General features: G+C 46.7%; 1 protein-coding gene across 7 annotated transcripts in view; it reads left to right on the top strand.

The window, feature by feature from the left end:
• The window catches only part of GIT2 (GIT ArfGAP 2), a 52,822-nt gene that overhangs the window by 29,146 nt on the left and 7,716 nt on the right, over positions 1–15,960 (top strand). For 3 of the 7 annotated variants that reach the window (XM_038762356.1, XM_038762355.1, XM_038762360.1), the window contains 5 exons: positions 806–917; positions 2,849–2,991; positions 4,217–4,366; positions 9,170–9,418; positions 12,201–12,290. In XM_038762356.1, coding sequence (XP_038618284.1) covers positions 806–917; positions 2,849–2,991; positions 4,217–4,366; positions 9,170–9,418; positions 12,201–12,290 — 744 coding nt within the window. Of the gene's footprint in view, positions 1–805; positions 918–2,848; positions 2,992–4,216; positions 4,367–7,853; positions 8,446–9,169; positions 9,419–12,200; positions 12,291–15,960 lie in introns of those variants that run through there. The other 4 variants (XM_038762357.1, XM_038762359.1, XM_038762362.1 and 1 more) reach the window with 4 other exon arrangements.

Raw genomic sequence — 15,960 nt, 5'->3', positions numbered from 1 at the left:
CCCTGGATACGTGCTCTTCACTTTTGGCCTAGATCTTTTCTCGTATGAGGTTTTGTCAAACTTAAAGAGCAGCCCGGCCTAGTGGTTCTCATCCCAACTCTGCCACTTGTCTCCTGGGTGACCTTGGGCAAGTCACTTCACTTCTCTGGGCCTCAGTTACCTCCTCTGTAAAATGGGGGTTAAGACAGCCCTATGTGGGACAGGGACTGTGTCCAACTTGATTCGCTTGTGTCTACCCCAGCGCTTAGTACAGTGCCTGGCACATAGTAAGTTCTTAACAAATGCCATTTAAATTAAAATAGATGATGATATAGTGATTGGATTATTTGCTGGTGCTATTTGGCTTTATGTGTAAAAAATAAATGGGTGTGTAGAAGGCTAATGTTAAGCGGCTCTGAAAGGTTTCCTTACGAACGAGCTATTATCCTTCTAAGTACAACTTTTACCACAACTGTAAGCAGTATACTTTGATAAATGCCTTTTCAAAGCACTTTTTTTGTTTTTGGTTTGTTTTGGTTTTTTTTTTAAATGGTATTTGTTAAACGCTTACTATGTGCCAGGCACTGTTCTCTGCGCCAGGGTGGATAAAAGGTAATCAGGCCCACATCCCACGTGGGGCTCCCAGTTTTAAACCCCATTTTTGCACGTGAGGTAAATGAGGCCCAGAGAAGTGAAGTGACTTGCCCAAGATCACCCAGCAGACAGAAGTGACTGACTGCCAGACCTGAGAGCTATCCATTAGGCCATCCTGCTTCTCGGCTTGAACGTAAACTCTGCGTTCACTCCAACTTCTTGCTTCTCTCAGGGAAGACAGAAACTAGCCCGGTTCAACGCTCACGAATTCGCGACCCTGGTTACCGACATTCTGAGTGATGCCAAGAGGAGACAACGAGGAAATACCAGCTTAGGCTCTAAAGGTAAGGTCCACACTGCGATACTGCCAGAGATTAAACAGAACTGCTCTCCTGGCTCAGTCAGTCGTATTCATCGAGTGTCTAATGTGTGCAAAGCACTGTACTAAGGAGAGTACAATATAACAGACATTCCCTGGCCACAGTGTGCTGACAGTCTAGAGGGAGAGACAGATATTAATAGAAATAAATGAAATTACAGATCTGGACACAGCACTGAGGCGGGGATTGTGGGACCGGGACCGTGTCTAACCTGATGATCCTGTATCTACCCCAGTGCTTAGAACAGTTCTTTATAAACAGCAAGCGCTTAACAAATATAATAAAGATAAGGTAAAGGGAGTGAGGCAGGGCATTGCAGAGAAGGGATCAGGAGGGCTTAGTCAGGGAAGGTCCCCTGGGGGGGAGATGGGCCTTCAATAAGGCTTTGAAGGTGGGGAGAGTCATTGTCTGGTGAAAATGAAGAGGGAGGGCATTCCAGGCCAGAGGAAGGACGTGGATGAGAGGTTGGTGGCGAGATGGACAAGATAGACTGTGAGTAGGTTGGCACTAGAGGAGCGGAATGTAATGTGCCGGGTGGGTTGGAGTAGGAGACCAGCGAAGTGAGGTAGGAGGGGGCAAAGTGATTGAGGGCTTTAAAGCTGATGGTGAGGTGTCCCTGGCTGATGCGGAGGTGGATGGGCAACCACTGGCCCATCACTGGGGCATTAGTAACCCTGAAGCCTTTTAGACTTCAGACTTTAGACTGTCTTTTAGACTGTGAGCCCACTCTTGGGTAGGGACTGTCTCTATATGTTGCCAGCTTGTACTTACCAAGCGCTTAGTACAGTGCTGTGCACACAGTAAGCGCTCAATAAATACGATTGATGATGATGATGATGATGATGATGAAGCCGTGCGAGGTTATGAGACTGTATGCTCATTCACACCCAAAATCCACCATTGGAAAAGGCCTAGGCCTTTTCTCTTTTTTGGGGGTGGGGGGGTAATTTGTTAAGCACTTACTGTGTGCCAGGCACTGTACTAAGCACTGGGGTAGATACAAACGAATCAAGTTGGATACAGTCCTTGTCCCACAGTCTTGATCCCCATTTTGCAGATGAGGTAACTGAGGCACAGAGAAGTGAAGTGATTTGCCCAAGGTCACCCAGCAGACAAGTGGCGGAGGCCGGATGAGAACCCAGGTCCCTTCTGTCTCCCAGGCTCATGCTGTATGCAGTAAGCCATGCTGCTTCATTTGGTGTGATTTTTCTCTCTGATGGTTTCTGTGGCTCAGTGGAACGAGCCCGGGCTTGGGAGTCCGAGGTCATGGGTTCAAATCCCGGCTCCGCCAACTGTCAGCTGTGTGACTTTGGGCAAGTCACCTAACTTCTCTGGGCCTCAGTTACCTCATCTGTCAAATGGGGATGAAGACTTTGAGCCCCAAGTGGGACAACCTGATCACCTTGTAACCTCCCCAGTGCTTAGAACAGCGCTTAATAAATGCCATTATTATTATTATTATTATTTCTTACTTTCTGAGGACGCACTGTGTGCAGAGTGCTGTACTCAGCGTTTGGGAGACTATAATAAAACGAGGAGGCGGGATCCCTGCACTCAGGAAGCTTACAGGTTAACAGTGGAAACACATGGAAAGAATTCACAGCTGGGTGGAAAGAAGGAAGAAAGGAGGAGAGCTTAATGTTATATGAGATATATGTATATATTTCCCCTCTAGACAGTAAGCTCACTGTGGGCAGGGAATGTCTGTTTTATTGTTATACTGTACTCTCCTGCGTGCTTAGACAATGCTCTGCACACAGTAAGTGCTCAATAAATACGATTGTTTAATTGATATACACGTATACCTTTCAGTCCATCAACTGACCTGTATAGCGGTGTTCTGTATGGCGTCCAGTTGAACGCCAGATTATAAAGAGGTTTGTCTTTTCCAACAGACAACGTGGAGCTCATCCTGAAAGCAATCAAGAGCCAACACAGTAGCGAGAGCCAAGACAACGACCAACCCGATTACGACAGCGTTGCGTCCGACGAGGATACGGATTTAGAAACGACAGCGAGCAAAGCCAACAGACAAAAGGTAGGCCAGGCACTGATAGCACCAAAAACCCACTTTGTTTGCTCCATATGATTCTCCGCTTAAAGCGTAATGCTCTCCTTTTGATGTTTAGCCTCAACCAAAAAGTGAGTAGCCAACAACATTCCTTCCTGTCCAATAAGGAAGACCGAAAAATGGGTGCAAGTGGAATTCGTGCCAGAAAAGGATAAATGACATCGGGGACAAGGAAACAAAAACTGAATGTCCATTAGTTCCATCCCCGGTTCAATCAATCAATCGGTGGTATCTGTTGAGTGCTCACTGTGAGCCGAGCACTGTGTTAAGCTCTTGGAAGAGATCCGTTGAAATTGAGTTGGTAGGCACGATCCCTGCCCTCAAAGCGCTGGACAGTTGACAGTGACTGGCAATTGTCAGTACGCATAAAAAAAAGTAAATACTTCATTAATAGGATATCGAAATGCTCATTTAAAGTAACTGAGTCCCCTACCAAAAAGATGCTCTTTAGTAGTAAAATGATTATTACAGAAAACAGTCATTACAGCGTAACAGATAATGCATGTACGTTTATGGTATTTGTTAAGTGCTTCCTGTGGGCCAGGCACTGTACTAAGCGCTGGGGTAGATACCAGCAAATCAGGTTGGACACAGTCCACGTCCCAAGTAGGATTCTCGGTCTTAATCCCCATTTTAGAGATGAAGGAACTGAGGCACAGAGAAGGAAAGTGATTTCCCCGAGCACAACAGACAAGTGGTGGAGCCGAGATTAGAACCCAGGTCCTTCTGACTCCTAGCCACCGGATCAGTTTCCATTCAGCTCGGCCTTGGAACCCCAACTAGGCTTCTTTCATTCATTCATTCAGTCGTATTTATTGAGCGCTTACTGTGTGCAGAGAACTCTACTAAGTGCCTGGGAAAGTACAGTACAACAGTAAACAGTGACATTCCCTGCCATAGAACCCAAGCTTCTGCAAACCCCATAAATGTGTGCTTGTTACCATAAAGAAAAAAAACCCAAAAAAGGCAGTGTGTGGTCATAATTTAGTATGGATCCTTGATTTTTGGAATTTCTAGGGTGTGTAGCAGCAAGTTTACTGTGTTAATTTTAATTCACATAATAAGTATTGAAAGTTAATTGGCATGGTTTTGAGACACGGCATTCCCCACATCCCCACCACCGCCCCGCACCCCCTTCCCACCACACACAACAAATATTAAATATCTTACTGAACGTTCCCTTTACCTTTAGAGCCTTGATTCAGACTTGTCAGATGGATCGGTCACTGTGCAAGAATTTATGGAGGTGAAAAACGCCCTAGTGGCTTCCGAAGCAAAGATTCAACAACTAATGAAGGTGAATAACAACTTGAATGATGAGCTGAGAATTATGCAGACAAAGGTAACAGACACATTTATAAAAGCGAGGTTTCTATTTCAGTACGTTGACATAGTAACACTAATGGTTATTGTGGTATTCGTTAAGTGCTTACTTGGTGCCAAGCACTGTACTGAGCAGCGGGCCAGGTAACCAGACACAGATTGAGCATAGGATCGGTTCGGATCGGACACAGGCACTGTCTCACACAGGGCTCCCGGTCTCAGCGGGGAGGGAGAACGCGTGGTTCACCCCCATTTTACAGAAGTGGAAACAGAGGGCTAGACAAGGGAGGTGACTCATCCCAGGTCACACTGCAGGCAAGGGGCTGAGCTGGGATTGGTCCCCATTTCCTTTCATTCATTCATTCATTTCATTATTGAGCGCTTACTGTGTGCAAAGCACTGTACTGAGCGCTCGGGAGAGTATAACAGAGCAATAAACAATCACATCCCCCTCCCACGATGAGTTTACAGTCTTCCTTCTGACCCTTTCCACTAGACCACACTGCACCTCCATGATAGTGTACAGAAGAAGCATAATTAATCAAAATATGTGAGAATATGTGGGGATTTAAACTGAAGTAAAGATGAACATCTAGCCTTGGAGTGATGGCTTTTTTAAGCACACGCTCCGATATCCGTAACGCCGTAGTCTTGGCACTTAAATCCAAGACAGATGGCAGACAGAAGCAGAAGGCACAGCACACGCTTTCCCGGAGAAGGAAAAATATTTTCTTTCATTAAAGAAATGTGTCAACAGGGACACGATTCCCTCTTGAAAATCTGGGACCGTGGTTAGGACGATTCTGAGACCTAGAAATAAGGGCACTGAGGTTCTCGGTTTAAAATGTCGGCCCCTCCCTCTCCGGAGAAGCAAGCCCCTTCCTCAGTGGGCACTGAGTTCCACTTTAACTCCCTCAACTGGTCCCCGAGGCTACAGAAGAGAGTCACTGCCCTCCGTAAGGGGACTAGGACATTTCTCTACCTCGTTCCGGGAGGATGGACTAGCTCGGTCGCGGACATTTCTCTACCTCGTTCCGGGAGGTGATCTACCTGAGCCGCTCTAATTCGGAGGGCCTAGGGCACATGGTTCGGTGTGGGGAGAGGGGAAGAGCGAAGAGGGAGGGAACTTCTGAGGCTGGACCAGAAGCTGCTGCCTTAGGCGAGTACCGGTGAGCCCCCTTTCTCCTTCCACCCACTTCTACCGCGGCTTGTCGGCGCAAACACAGCTGACGCCCGCCCTACCTACCTCACGCCAGACGGAAGCCATCTTTCCGGACAGGGTCTGGCCAGAGCTTTCGGGAGGTTCCGGCGATCAAAGACTGTTTGATTAAGCTGACGATCGTCGCTTTTTCCCCAGCAAGTAGAAACTGACAAACATTCCTTCCTTCCTTTTTTTGTGATTTTTTTTTTAAGCTCTTACTCTGTGCCAAGCACTGTACACTAAGCGCCGGGGTAGATGCCAGCCAGTCGGGTTGGACACAGCCCCTGGCCTGCATGGGGCTCACGGGGTTAATCCCATTTTGCAGATGAGGGAAACGAGGCCCAGAGAAGTGGTGTGACTTGCCCGAGGTCACACAGCAGAAAAGCGGAGGAGCCGGGATTAGGATCCAGGACCTTCTGACTCCCAGGACTGTGTTCTTTCCACTAGGCAATGGTGCTTCTCTCAAAATTGCAATCTTTCTTTTTAAGAGAAGGAAAGCTTGAATATCGCTTCAGTGTTCACATGGGAAGCAGGCTCTGAGAGTGTCTTACATTTATTTTTGTCACATTCAAGGTAGTAATAATTGTGGCATTTGTTAAGCGCTTATTGCATGGCAAACACTACTAAGCGCCGGGACAGATACAAGATAATCAGTTTGGACACGGTCCCTGTCCTACACAGGACTCACGTTCTAAGTAGGAAAGAGAGCAGGTATTGAATCCCCATTTTACCGATGAGGAAACTGAGGCCCAGAGAAGTGAAGTGGCTTGCCCAAGGGAGCTTTACTTTGAACCGCAATAGCATCACTTAGTTTTGGTCCAGTCGCTCAATTGGACCGTCTAATTTTAAAAATTGCCCTTTGGGGTCTAGATCAATCAATCAATCGTATTTATTGAGCGCTTACTATGTGCAGAGCACTGTACTAAGCGCTTAGCACTGTACTAAGCGCTTAGCACTGTACTAAGCGCTTAGCACTGTACTAAGTCTAGATAGCTTTCTGAGGCTGTTCTGGGGAAAAAGCTTCCCACCTTCTCATTTAATGTGGGATTAGAAAATAGCTAAATACCAATTATAGTAAATAGTAATACTAATGATAATAATTGTGGTATTTAAGTGCTTACTGTGTGCCAGGCACTGGGGTGGATTCATGCAAAGTGGATTGGACACAGTCCCTTGTCCCACATGGGGCTCAAAGTCTTAATCTGCATTTTCCAGATGAGGGTACTGAGGCTCAGAGAAGTGCAGTGACTTTCCCATGGCCACACAGCAGACAGGTGGTGGAGCCGGGATTAGTACTCAGGTCCAGCGCTTAGATCAGCAGTGTCTACCACACAGTAAGCTCTCAACAAATACCATTTTAAAAAAAAAGGTCCTTCTGACCCTTGGGCTCGGGCTCTGTCCAGAAGACCACGTTGCTTTTCATTTAACATCTTTCTTCAGTTCCAAGAGACCTCTTTTCCTGTGACCCCCACACCAAATCCAATTTGATTCTACGGCTTCTCTCCTCAAAACTTGAACGGATTCGAACCTGAGAGTTCTAGCCAGCTAAATTCGTCCCTCCAAACTTCAACTGTCAGAAATCTGGAATACCCGAGCCAAGAAACCGGGATCAACCCCTCACATTTATGGGGTCGGGAACTATACTTTGGGCCCCCAGGGCGTTTCAGAAGCCCTGATTTTCAGACCACCCCTAAAACCAAACTGCCCGGTGTTTTCCAACCCTGGGAGACGTGCCCACACACACTGCTAGATCCCAAGTATTTGCCAGTGCCCACGTCGGCCGCTGAGATATATTTTTTGAGCTGAGGGGTACCCAGGGAGGTTTGAAAAATTAATCTTGACCAGGCTGCACTTGGCATTTTTATAAGGGGAACTCAGGTGCCCACAGAGTAGTTTCAAAAGATGCTAACACCTTAATGCTCTAATATGGATGAAATCTTGGGAGTTGTTTTTAATTTTGCACCAGCTCTACTTTGGCTAAACAGGAGCATCCGATTTTTGCTACCTGCCTGTATGCGGAAGGCTTTTTTTTTGCCCGAGGGCTCTAAGCGTTTGGACACTTATGGGTCCAGAGAGTCGTCATAGGAAGAAACCAGAAGAGAAACCAAGTAGCTTCAGCTCTGAGATGAAGCCGACTGTGCTTCCATTGATGAAAGTGGGTAAGAGATAAGGGGGTTTGTTTGCTACAGGCTTAAGCAATCTCATTTTTTAGGGAGAACTAAAAGTTGTAAAATACCAAAGCTGCCTTCCTGTTCTTGCACGGTCATCATAGAGTGATTTGTATCTGATCTCTCATACCTAACAGTTTCTTGGAAAAGATGCTAATTAACGAAGAAGAGGCACCCCTACCGCTGTATTTCTCCCAGCTCGATTCTCCTTAAATTAGAAAGCAAAAAATAACTTCTAGAATTGAATGGGTTGTTTAAAAAAAAAAAGGTCCATCTGACAGAGATACAATTCCCTGTGGACTTAAACCGGGGCGGTGTCGGGGATGTGATCGGATCTTGAGAGTTGCTATCCAAACGGACGGCCGAAATCGAACCACCCGCTCCTGGTGCTAAAGACGGCAAGGAAGAGAAAGTTGCAAGAGGTTGGGGGGAAGGAAAAGGTGCTCAGAGGACCTGGTCAATTGCGTTAAAGTCAGACTTTTATCAGAGCGCTCTGCCTCTTGGCCTGTCCCCCAGTCTTAATTCGCCAAACGCCAGGAGACGGAAATCACCTTTAAGAACGGAAAATGGCAGTGAGTTCCAGATCTCCAAGGGAGATCTCGGAACCGAACCCAAGGCAACACCAGGCACATTAGGGTGATCAAAAGCAGAGACCGCCACTGTTGACCTCCTGTGGCCCCAAAGCGCGATGGGAACAAATGCCGAATGTTAAAGTGCTTGGTGCGAGATCCTCATTCGCCAGAAACAGCATCGCCACGAGATTGCGTTGCTAAGAAGATGTTAAAGCGTTTCAGACGATCCGCAAACCCTCTTTTTGGTAGCCAAGTCATTCCGAGTTCATTTTCTTCAAGGACAAACTGTCGATGGTTTTTGAAATCCGCAATATCATGTAATAAAAATGTTTTCCTATCGTAATATTTCTTGGTGGCGTTTTGGAAAGCAAAAAAACTAGTTTTTCCAAGCTCAACTTCGCTGCTTTGCTTGCTTTGCCAAGCCAGTTTTTGTTTTTTCTTCTGAAGAAGCAGGCAGTCATTGCTTTTACCGACCTCTCTCACCAACGGTAGCTCTCTGCTTGAGACGTGGCGCCCTCAATTTAAGCTACTCTTATCCAGAGTCCGGCTAGCTGGGAAACTCATTCGAAAGCAACACCGTATCGAACGACGGCAGGCCAGGTGTCCGAACAGGAGAGATAGGTCCAAGTCAGATGCGTCGTAACCAGGGGAGGAAATCATTCGTTCCTTCCACTGCGTGGCCGGTGGATAAATCACGCTAACTTTCAGACTTATTATTTGTGGCAGTTCTTTGGCTTTCTTGTCCAGCTGGCTCTCGCTCGTTTTATCGCGAAGGCGACAGGGGCCTGTATGTAAAATCCGCTTTGTCTGCTTGCTGTTATCTCCCCCCCCAAAAAAAAAAAACCAAAAGCAAAGTCCCTCTACTAAACGTTTTCTTTCAGCTTCAAACACTACAGAGCGAAAACACCACCCTCAGGAGACAGGCCACAACCAATCTATATCAGGGGCAAACAGTTTCCGAATACCCAGACACTTCCAACCATTCTTCCCTAAAACGGCGCCCGTCAGCTCGGAGCAGCCGGCCCATGTCCATGTACGAGACGGGCTCGGCTCCCAGTCCTTACCTCCCCATGGGCGAAGCCACCTACCCAGAAGAGAGCGTTACCAGACTGCAGCCCTTCCCGCCTCACGTAAGTAAAACGGCCGTCGCTTCCGCTGTCCTCTTTTTGTCTGCCTCTTTCCCCCGTGAGTGTCTCCGTGTCCCACTAAACTAAGCCGCGAGAACCGTCTCTGTGCCCTGCTGCCGTCATCGTGCCTGCTTCTTGAAGCCTGGGGTACTGCATGCTTGAGATGCTGGGAGAAGTCCGTTGGTTCTCTACCTCAGTCCTCCTTGATTTATTTTTAATACCGTCTGCTCCGGCGGGCGATCCCTTAAACAGCGTTTTTTCACCCCGGTCTGGAGCCGGGGGGCTCTCGGGGGCCGGCTCCTGAGTCCTGCTTGCTCACTCGTTCATTCAGTCATATTTATTGAGCACATACTGCGTGCAGAGCACTGTACTAAGCACTTGCACTGCATTCTTCCGAAGGAAGCGTTTTGAGCTTTGGCTCCGTTGGTTGCACAAAGGGACGGAAATGAAAACTTAAGGACGACGACATCCATTGTAGCCATCGGAATGTCTCCGATGCCACATTTCTCCTGACATCCCGCAAGTTCTACCCAGTTGGGACCGTATGGTCCAAATTAGTTGCCCAGTCTATCCAGAGCACACCAGTGAGCTGACTGGGCCGTTCTACCCCGGGCTGACCGTATTTACCGATCGGACGAAAGCTTTCGGGTCACTTGATGTTCTCTCCCCAGCAAAGTAACGACGACCCTTGAGACAGGACAGACTTTTGACGTAAGACCAGAAATAGCGGGCTTCTTAGGGGTTGACCGTTTTATACAGATTCGAAACACCGGTTTGAAAGAAACATGGTTAGAGCTCTGTAAACCACTCTTCATCATCATCATCAATCGTATTTATTGAGCGCTTACTATGTGCAGAGCACTTTACTAAGCGCTTGGGAAGTACAAATTGGCAACATATAGAGACAGTCCCTACCCAACAGTGGGCTCACAGTCTAAAAGGGGGAGACAGAGAACAAAACCAAACATACTAACAAAATAATAGAATAGATATGTACAAATAAAATAAATAAATAGAGTAATAGATATGTACAAACATATATACATATATACAGGTATATTCTTCAAACATCATATGGCCACGCCGCGGGAACGACCCTGTAAAACATGTGACTTTTTTGTTTCGTTTAGTTTTTGAGCCTCACAATTGTGAATTATTACTTAGGTTGGCCTGTTGGTGGTTTCCAAAAAGATTCACATTTTCTTCAAGATCTGTGAACTTATGATTGCCGTAATAAATGTTTTTTAATCTCAGAAACTCAAGCACATAGCTTTGTGTCTCCCCCTTTTAGACTGTGAGCCCACTGTTGGGTAGGGACTGTCTCTGTATGTTGCCAACTTGTACTTCCCAAGCGCTTAGTACAGTGCTCTGCACACAGTAAGCGCTCAATAAATACGATTGATTGATTAAGACACCAATGTGTGGGAATGCACAAAAGACATGCTGGCCTGCTTTTGGAAAAAGGAGGATCAACACCATACAATCGATCAAACGTGTTCATTGAGCGCTTACTATGTGCAGCACACTGTACTAAGCGCTTGGGAGGGTATACTACATACCTCCAAATTATTTAGGTGTTGAACTGAGGCTTTCCGAATGTCTGTTTTGTTCATCTGGGAAGTTAATTTTGCCCTGATTTAACTGTTGCCTAGTCTGTTACTGGATGGTTTGTGGATCGACTTAGTTTTAGGTTAAATAGGATTCTCCAAAGCTTTCAAAACAGCGTTTGGCCACACAGCGGTCTCTGACATCCGTTGCTCGGATGGATTTCTGTACTTGGTTTTTGGAATGACTTGGACTTGGGCTACTAAACCTAAGGGCAAGAAGGCCAAGTCAAACTTGAGAATTGTGTGGATTGTTTCAGAAAAATATAGTACGTTCCAACCACTCAATGCTACTGTAGTTTCTCCTGCTTCATCGCTTAATGATTAGTGATTTTCAGTCATGCTCTGAAAGTGGTTTTTTCATCCCTAAACCATTCATCTTTTATTGCTGAATATAATAATAATATACTTATCAATCAGTGCTGTTTATCTAACATTCATTGTGTGCAGAGCACTGGATTAAGCGCCTGGGAGAGTACAACATGATGGTCTTATTAATATCTGTCTCCCCCTCTGGACTGTCAACTCAGTGTGGGCAGGGACTGTGTCTACCAACACTGTTGTATATACATTCTCCCAAGCGCCTAGTACAGTGCCCTGCACACAGGAAGCACTAAATAAATGCCATTGATGATGATAGCAGACACGATCCCCGCCCTCAAGGAGCTTAGAGTCTAGTCTACAAGGACATTTTCCTTGTAATAATAATAGCGTATCTGTTAAGCACTAACTATATGCCGAGCACTGTTCTACGCCCTGGGGTAGATACAGAGAAGCCGCCACCCAAAATTCCCAAAAGGGTGGCCATCTTCAAACGTTTATCTCACAAAATGTTGCATACAGGCCTCATTCATTCATTCATTCATTCAGTCAGTCGTATTTTTTTGAGTGCTTACTGTGTTCAAAGCACTGTACTAAACTCTTGGGAGACGACAGTATAACAACAAACAGACACATCCCCGCCCACAACGAGCTCACAGTCTAAAGCCTCAAGTCCACAACTTCTCTCTCCCGGCCATCCGACCATCCCTCCACCCTTCCTCTTTCCCTCCCTCCTTCCCTCCCTTTCCCGGCAGCTGGGGGGAGATCGGGACGCTCCCCTTAGCCGCCGGTGATCTCCACGGCGAAATTCCGGTTTGTTTTTTTTGTTTTCCCGAGTATGTTTCTCTCTCCCCTTTTAGATCGGGAGGAGTGCGCTCGGGACCTCCTCTTCATCCCTGCCTTCCTTCCCCTCCACGCTTTCCTGGTCCAGGGATGAAAGCACCCGAAGGGTTAAGTACCTGCCCGAATGGATCGGTGTTCGGGAAGAAGCTTGGGCTTTCGGCCTCCGCGCCCACCCTTCCCCTCACCCCGCTAACCCTGACCCCTCTCCATTCCCGCATGCGGCAGTGACACTTCCCTCCTCACCCCTCTCGCCATCTCCCCTCACACAGTAACAATAATGGTGGCATTTGTTAAGCGCTTACTATGTGCCAGGCACTGTACTAAGCGCAGGTGATCCCCAAGAGGCAGCCCCTCCCATCCTGCAGGCTAACGCGACAGCGACTAAATTTCACGCGGCAGGCGACACCGTTTAACGACGCACAAACAACCCCTCATCCTTCCTTCCTTCAGCCTTCTATCTTTTATATGAATCGGGGAGAAGGGAGCCCGGGGGGGAGAAATGAGCCAGTAGTTGGTTTCTAATTTAGGATGAAAAGAAAATCCGGGGCCGACCTTCAAGACGACAATTCATTTCCACTCGAGGAGCGGAGGACAGGATGAAAACGACGCTCTTATTGTTTCAGGCGGTGTTTTGTGGGAGAACTGTTTTTTTTTCCTTTCTTTTTAAGATATGAGTTCTCCACAGGTCGTGTGTCCTGAATTCAGATGGGCATCGGGGTAGGCTTGATGATTTAGGTGGCCGGCTAGGAAGCCACATCTCCTGCTAGCGCAAATCCATCTAACTTTACATTGGGAAGAGAGAACTGAAAAGGCATTAGGACAGGGAAGGGAACGCCTTCATTCAGTCAGTCAATCATTCTGAGGGCTTAATGTGTGCAAAGCACTGCTTTAAGTGCTTGGGAGAGTACAGTATAACAACAGACATATTCCCTGCCCACATCGAGCTTACAGTCTACAGTAGCTACAGTGTAGCTTACAGCCTCGAGTGACCCACCCTCCCTCTTGGGTGGCATTATTTTTTTTCAAATGCTATTTCTTAAGCACTTACTATGTTCCAGGCACTGTACTAAGTGCTGGAGTAGTTCCAAGCTAATCAGGCTGGACACCATCCCTGTCCCAAACAGGGCTCACGGTCTTAATCCCCGTGTCACAGATGAGGCACCTGAGGTACGGAAGTGCAATGACTTACCCAAGGTCACCCAGCAGACAAGTGGTGGAGCCGGGATGAGAAGCCAGGTCCAGAACCCAGGACTGTGTCCAACCTGATTATCCTGTACCTACTCTGGTGCTTAGAACAGTGCTTGGCACATAACAAATACCACCAATATTATTACTACTATTGACTCTTGTCAAATACCATAATTATTATTATGTGTCAAGCACTGAACCACGCACTGGAGTAGATGCAATATGATCAGGTCCCACGGGGTTCTCACAGTCTGAGGAAAAAAACAGGTACTGAGTCCCCATTTTACAGATGAGGGAACTGAGGTACGGTGAAATGACGTGCCCGAGGTCAAGCAGCAGACAAGTGGTGAAGCCGGAATTAGAACGCAGGGCCTCCGACTCCCAGGCACGGCCACGGATGCCTCTCCATAAATTTAGATTTTAGGGAGAAGAATTCCCAATCTAGATTAGGAATGGAACCAGTGCCAACTACAAGGACCCTTTTCCTTTAACAGCTTTGAAAAATCAGCCCTTTTAACCCATCGATCTTGGCTCTGCATGTGTGCTTAGCGTTTGATTTTACGGAAAATGATTGTCATCTGAAATCCTGCTTGACTTACTGATTTAGAAGAATTTTGACCTTCACACTGCCCAAGTACCGGGCTTTTCTGGATGGGGGCTGGGATTGAATTCTCTCCTCCATTCTGAGAAGCTGGGCTTGCATGCTTTTATGGCTGGAAATAATGTTTTCATAAATATTTATATCGAAGAAGCGTCCCCTACTTTTTTTGATTTACCATATGGACCCTTATTTAGTTTCGTCATTCGTAAATTTGCTGAAGGGAAAATAGTGGAAGACAGTGGAGGGTGGCGTTTGATTGATGGAGTTTTCCTTTTCAATACTAAAATGGAATTTCCAATGTAGGCAACTTGAAGCATATATTTTTATCCTATTTACTCTTTGGGGAACGGGTATTTTTTTTAGGGAGTAGAGACCCATTTGTTAGCACAAGGCCAATGAGAAAGTTAAAAACTGGTCAAGACCTCAAGTTGGTCATTCCAAAGTAGCCTCTTAGACTTGGTCTCCCGGATTTAGTAACTAACCAAGTCCCGTAGCAAAAATCACAAACCAAAAGGGACTAAAATTCATTCAATCAATCCTATTTATTGAGCCCTTACTATGTGCAGAGCACTGAACTAAGTGCTTGGGAGAGTAATAATAACGCTGATGGTATTTGTTAAGCACTTACTATGGGCCAGGCACTGTACTAAGTGCTGCTATGGTTACAAGCACATCGGGTTGGACACAGTCCCTTGTCCCACGTGGGGCTCACAATCTCAGTCCCCATTTTACAGATGAGGGAACTGAGGCCCAGAGAAGTGCAGTGACTTGCCCGAGGTGACACAGCGGAGAAGTGGCGGAGCCGGGATTAGAACCCATGACCTCAGTGGAAAGAGCCCGGGCTTTGGAGTAAGAGGTCATGGGTTCAAATTCCAACACCGCCAATTGTCAGCTGTGTGACTTTGGGCAAGTCACTTAACTTCTCTGGGCCTCAGTTACCTCATCTGTAAAATGGGGATGAAGACTGTGAGCCCCCCGTGGGACAACCTGATCACCTTGTAACCTCCCCAGCGCTTAGAACAGTGCTTTGCATGTAGTAAGCGCTAAATAAATGCCATTATTATCATTCTGGCTCCCAAGCCGTGCTCTATCCACTATGCCATGCTGCTTCTCTAATCCAACTATATAATAGACATATTTGCTGCCCACAATGAGCTTGTAGTCTAGAAGATCTGACAGACATTAATACGAATAAATAAATGACAGATAAGGCATAAATGGGCACAAGTTTAGCAGGGTGAGCTCTGTGAATGAAACTGCAAAAGCGTGGTTGGAAAAATCTTATGAGTCTTCCCACTCAGTGAGAAGCAGCGTGGCTCAGTGGAAAGAGCCCGGGCTTTGGAGTCAGAGGTCATGGGTTCGAATCCCGGCTCTGCCAGTTGTCAGCTGTGTGACTTTGGGCAAGTCACTTAACTTCTCTGTGCCTCAGTGACCTCATCTGTAAAATGGGGATTAAGATTGTGAGCCCCCCGTGGGACAACCTGATCACCTTGTAACCTCCCCAGCGCTTAGAACAGTGCTTTGCACATAGTAAGCGCTTAATAAATGCCATTATTATTATTATTATTCAACCCCCTCCCTAACCACCCACTAAGGTCAGTCAGAGAAGCAGCATAGTTTAGTGAAAAGAGCATGGGATTGGAAGTCAGGGGACGTGGGTTCTAATTCCAGCTCCATCACTTGTCTGCGATGTGACCTTGGGCAGGCCACTTAACTTCATTCATTCATTGTCGTATTTATTGAGCGCTTACTGTGTGCAGAGCACTGTACTAAGCGCTTGGAGAGTACAATTCGGCAACAGATAGAGACAGTCCCTACCCAACAGTGGGCTCATAGTCTAGAAGGGGGAGACAGACAACAAAACAAGTAGACTAGGTACTAAGTGCTGGGATGGATACAAGCAAATCGAGTTGGACAGAGTCCCTGTCCCACGTGGGGCTCATAGTCTTGATCCCCATTTGATAGATGAGGTCACTGAGGCACAGAGA

The sequence above is a fragment of the Tachyglossus aculeatus genome, chromosome 21 (assembly GCF_015852505.1).
Source record: "Tachyglossus aculeatus isolate mTacAcu1 chromosome 21, mTacAcu1.pri, whole genome shotgun sequence".
In the NCBI taxonomy this organism is placed as follows: Eukaryota; Metazoa; Chordata; class Mammalia; order Monotremata; family Tachyglossidae; genus Tachyglossus; species Tachyglossus aculeatus.
This window is presented reverse-complemented; position numbering and strand designations above follow the sequence as displayed.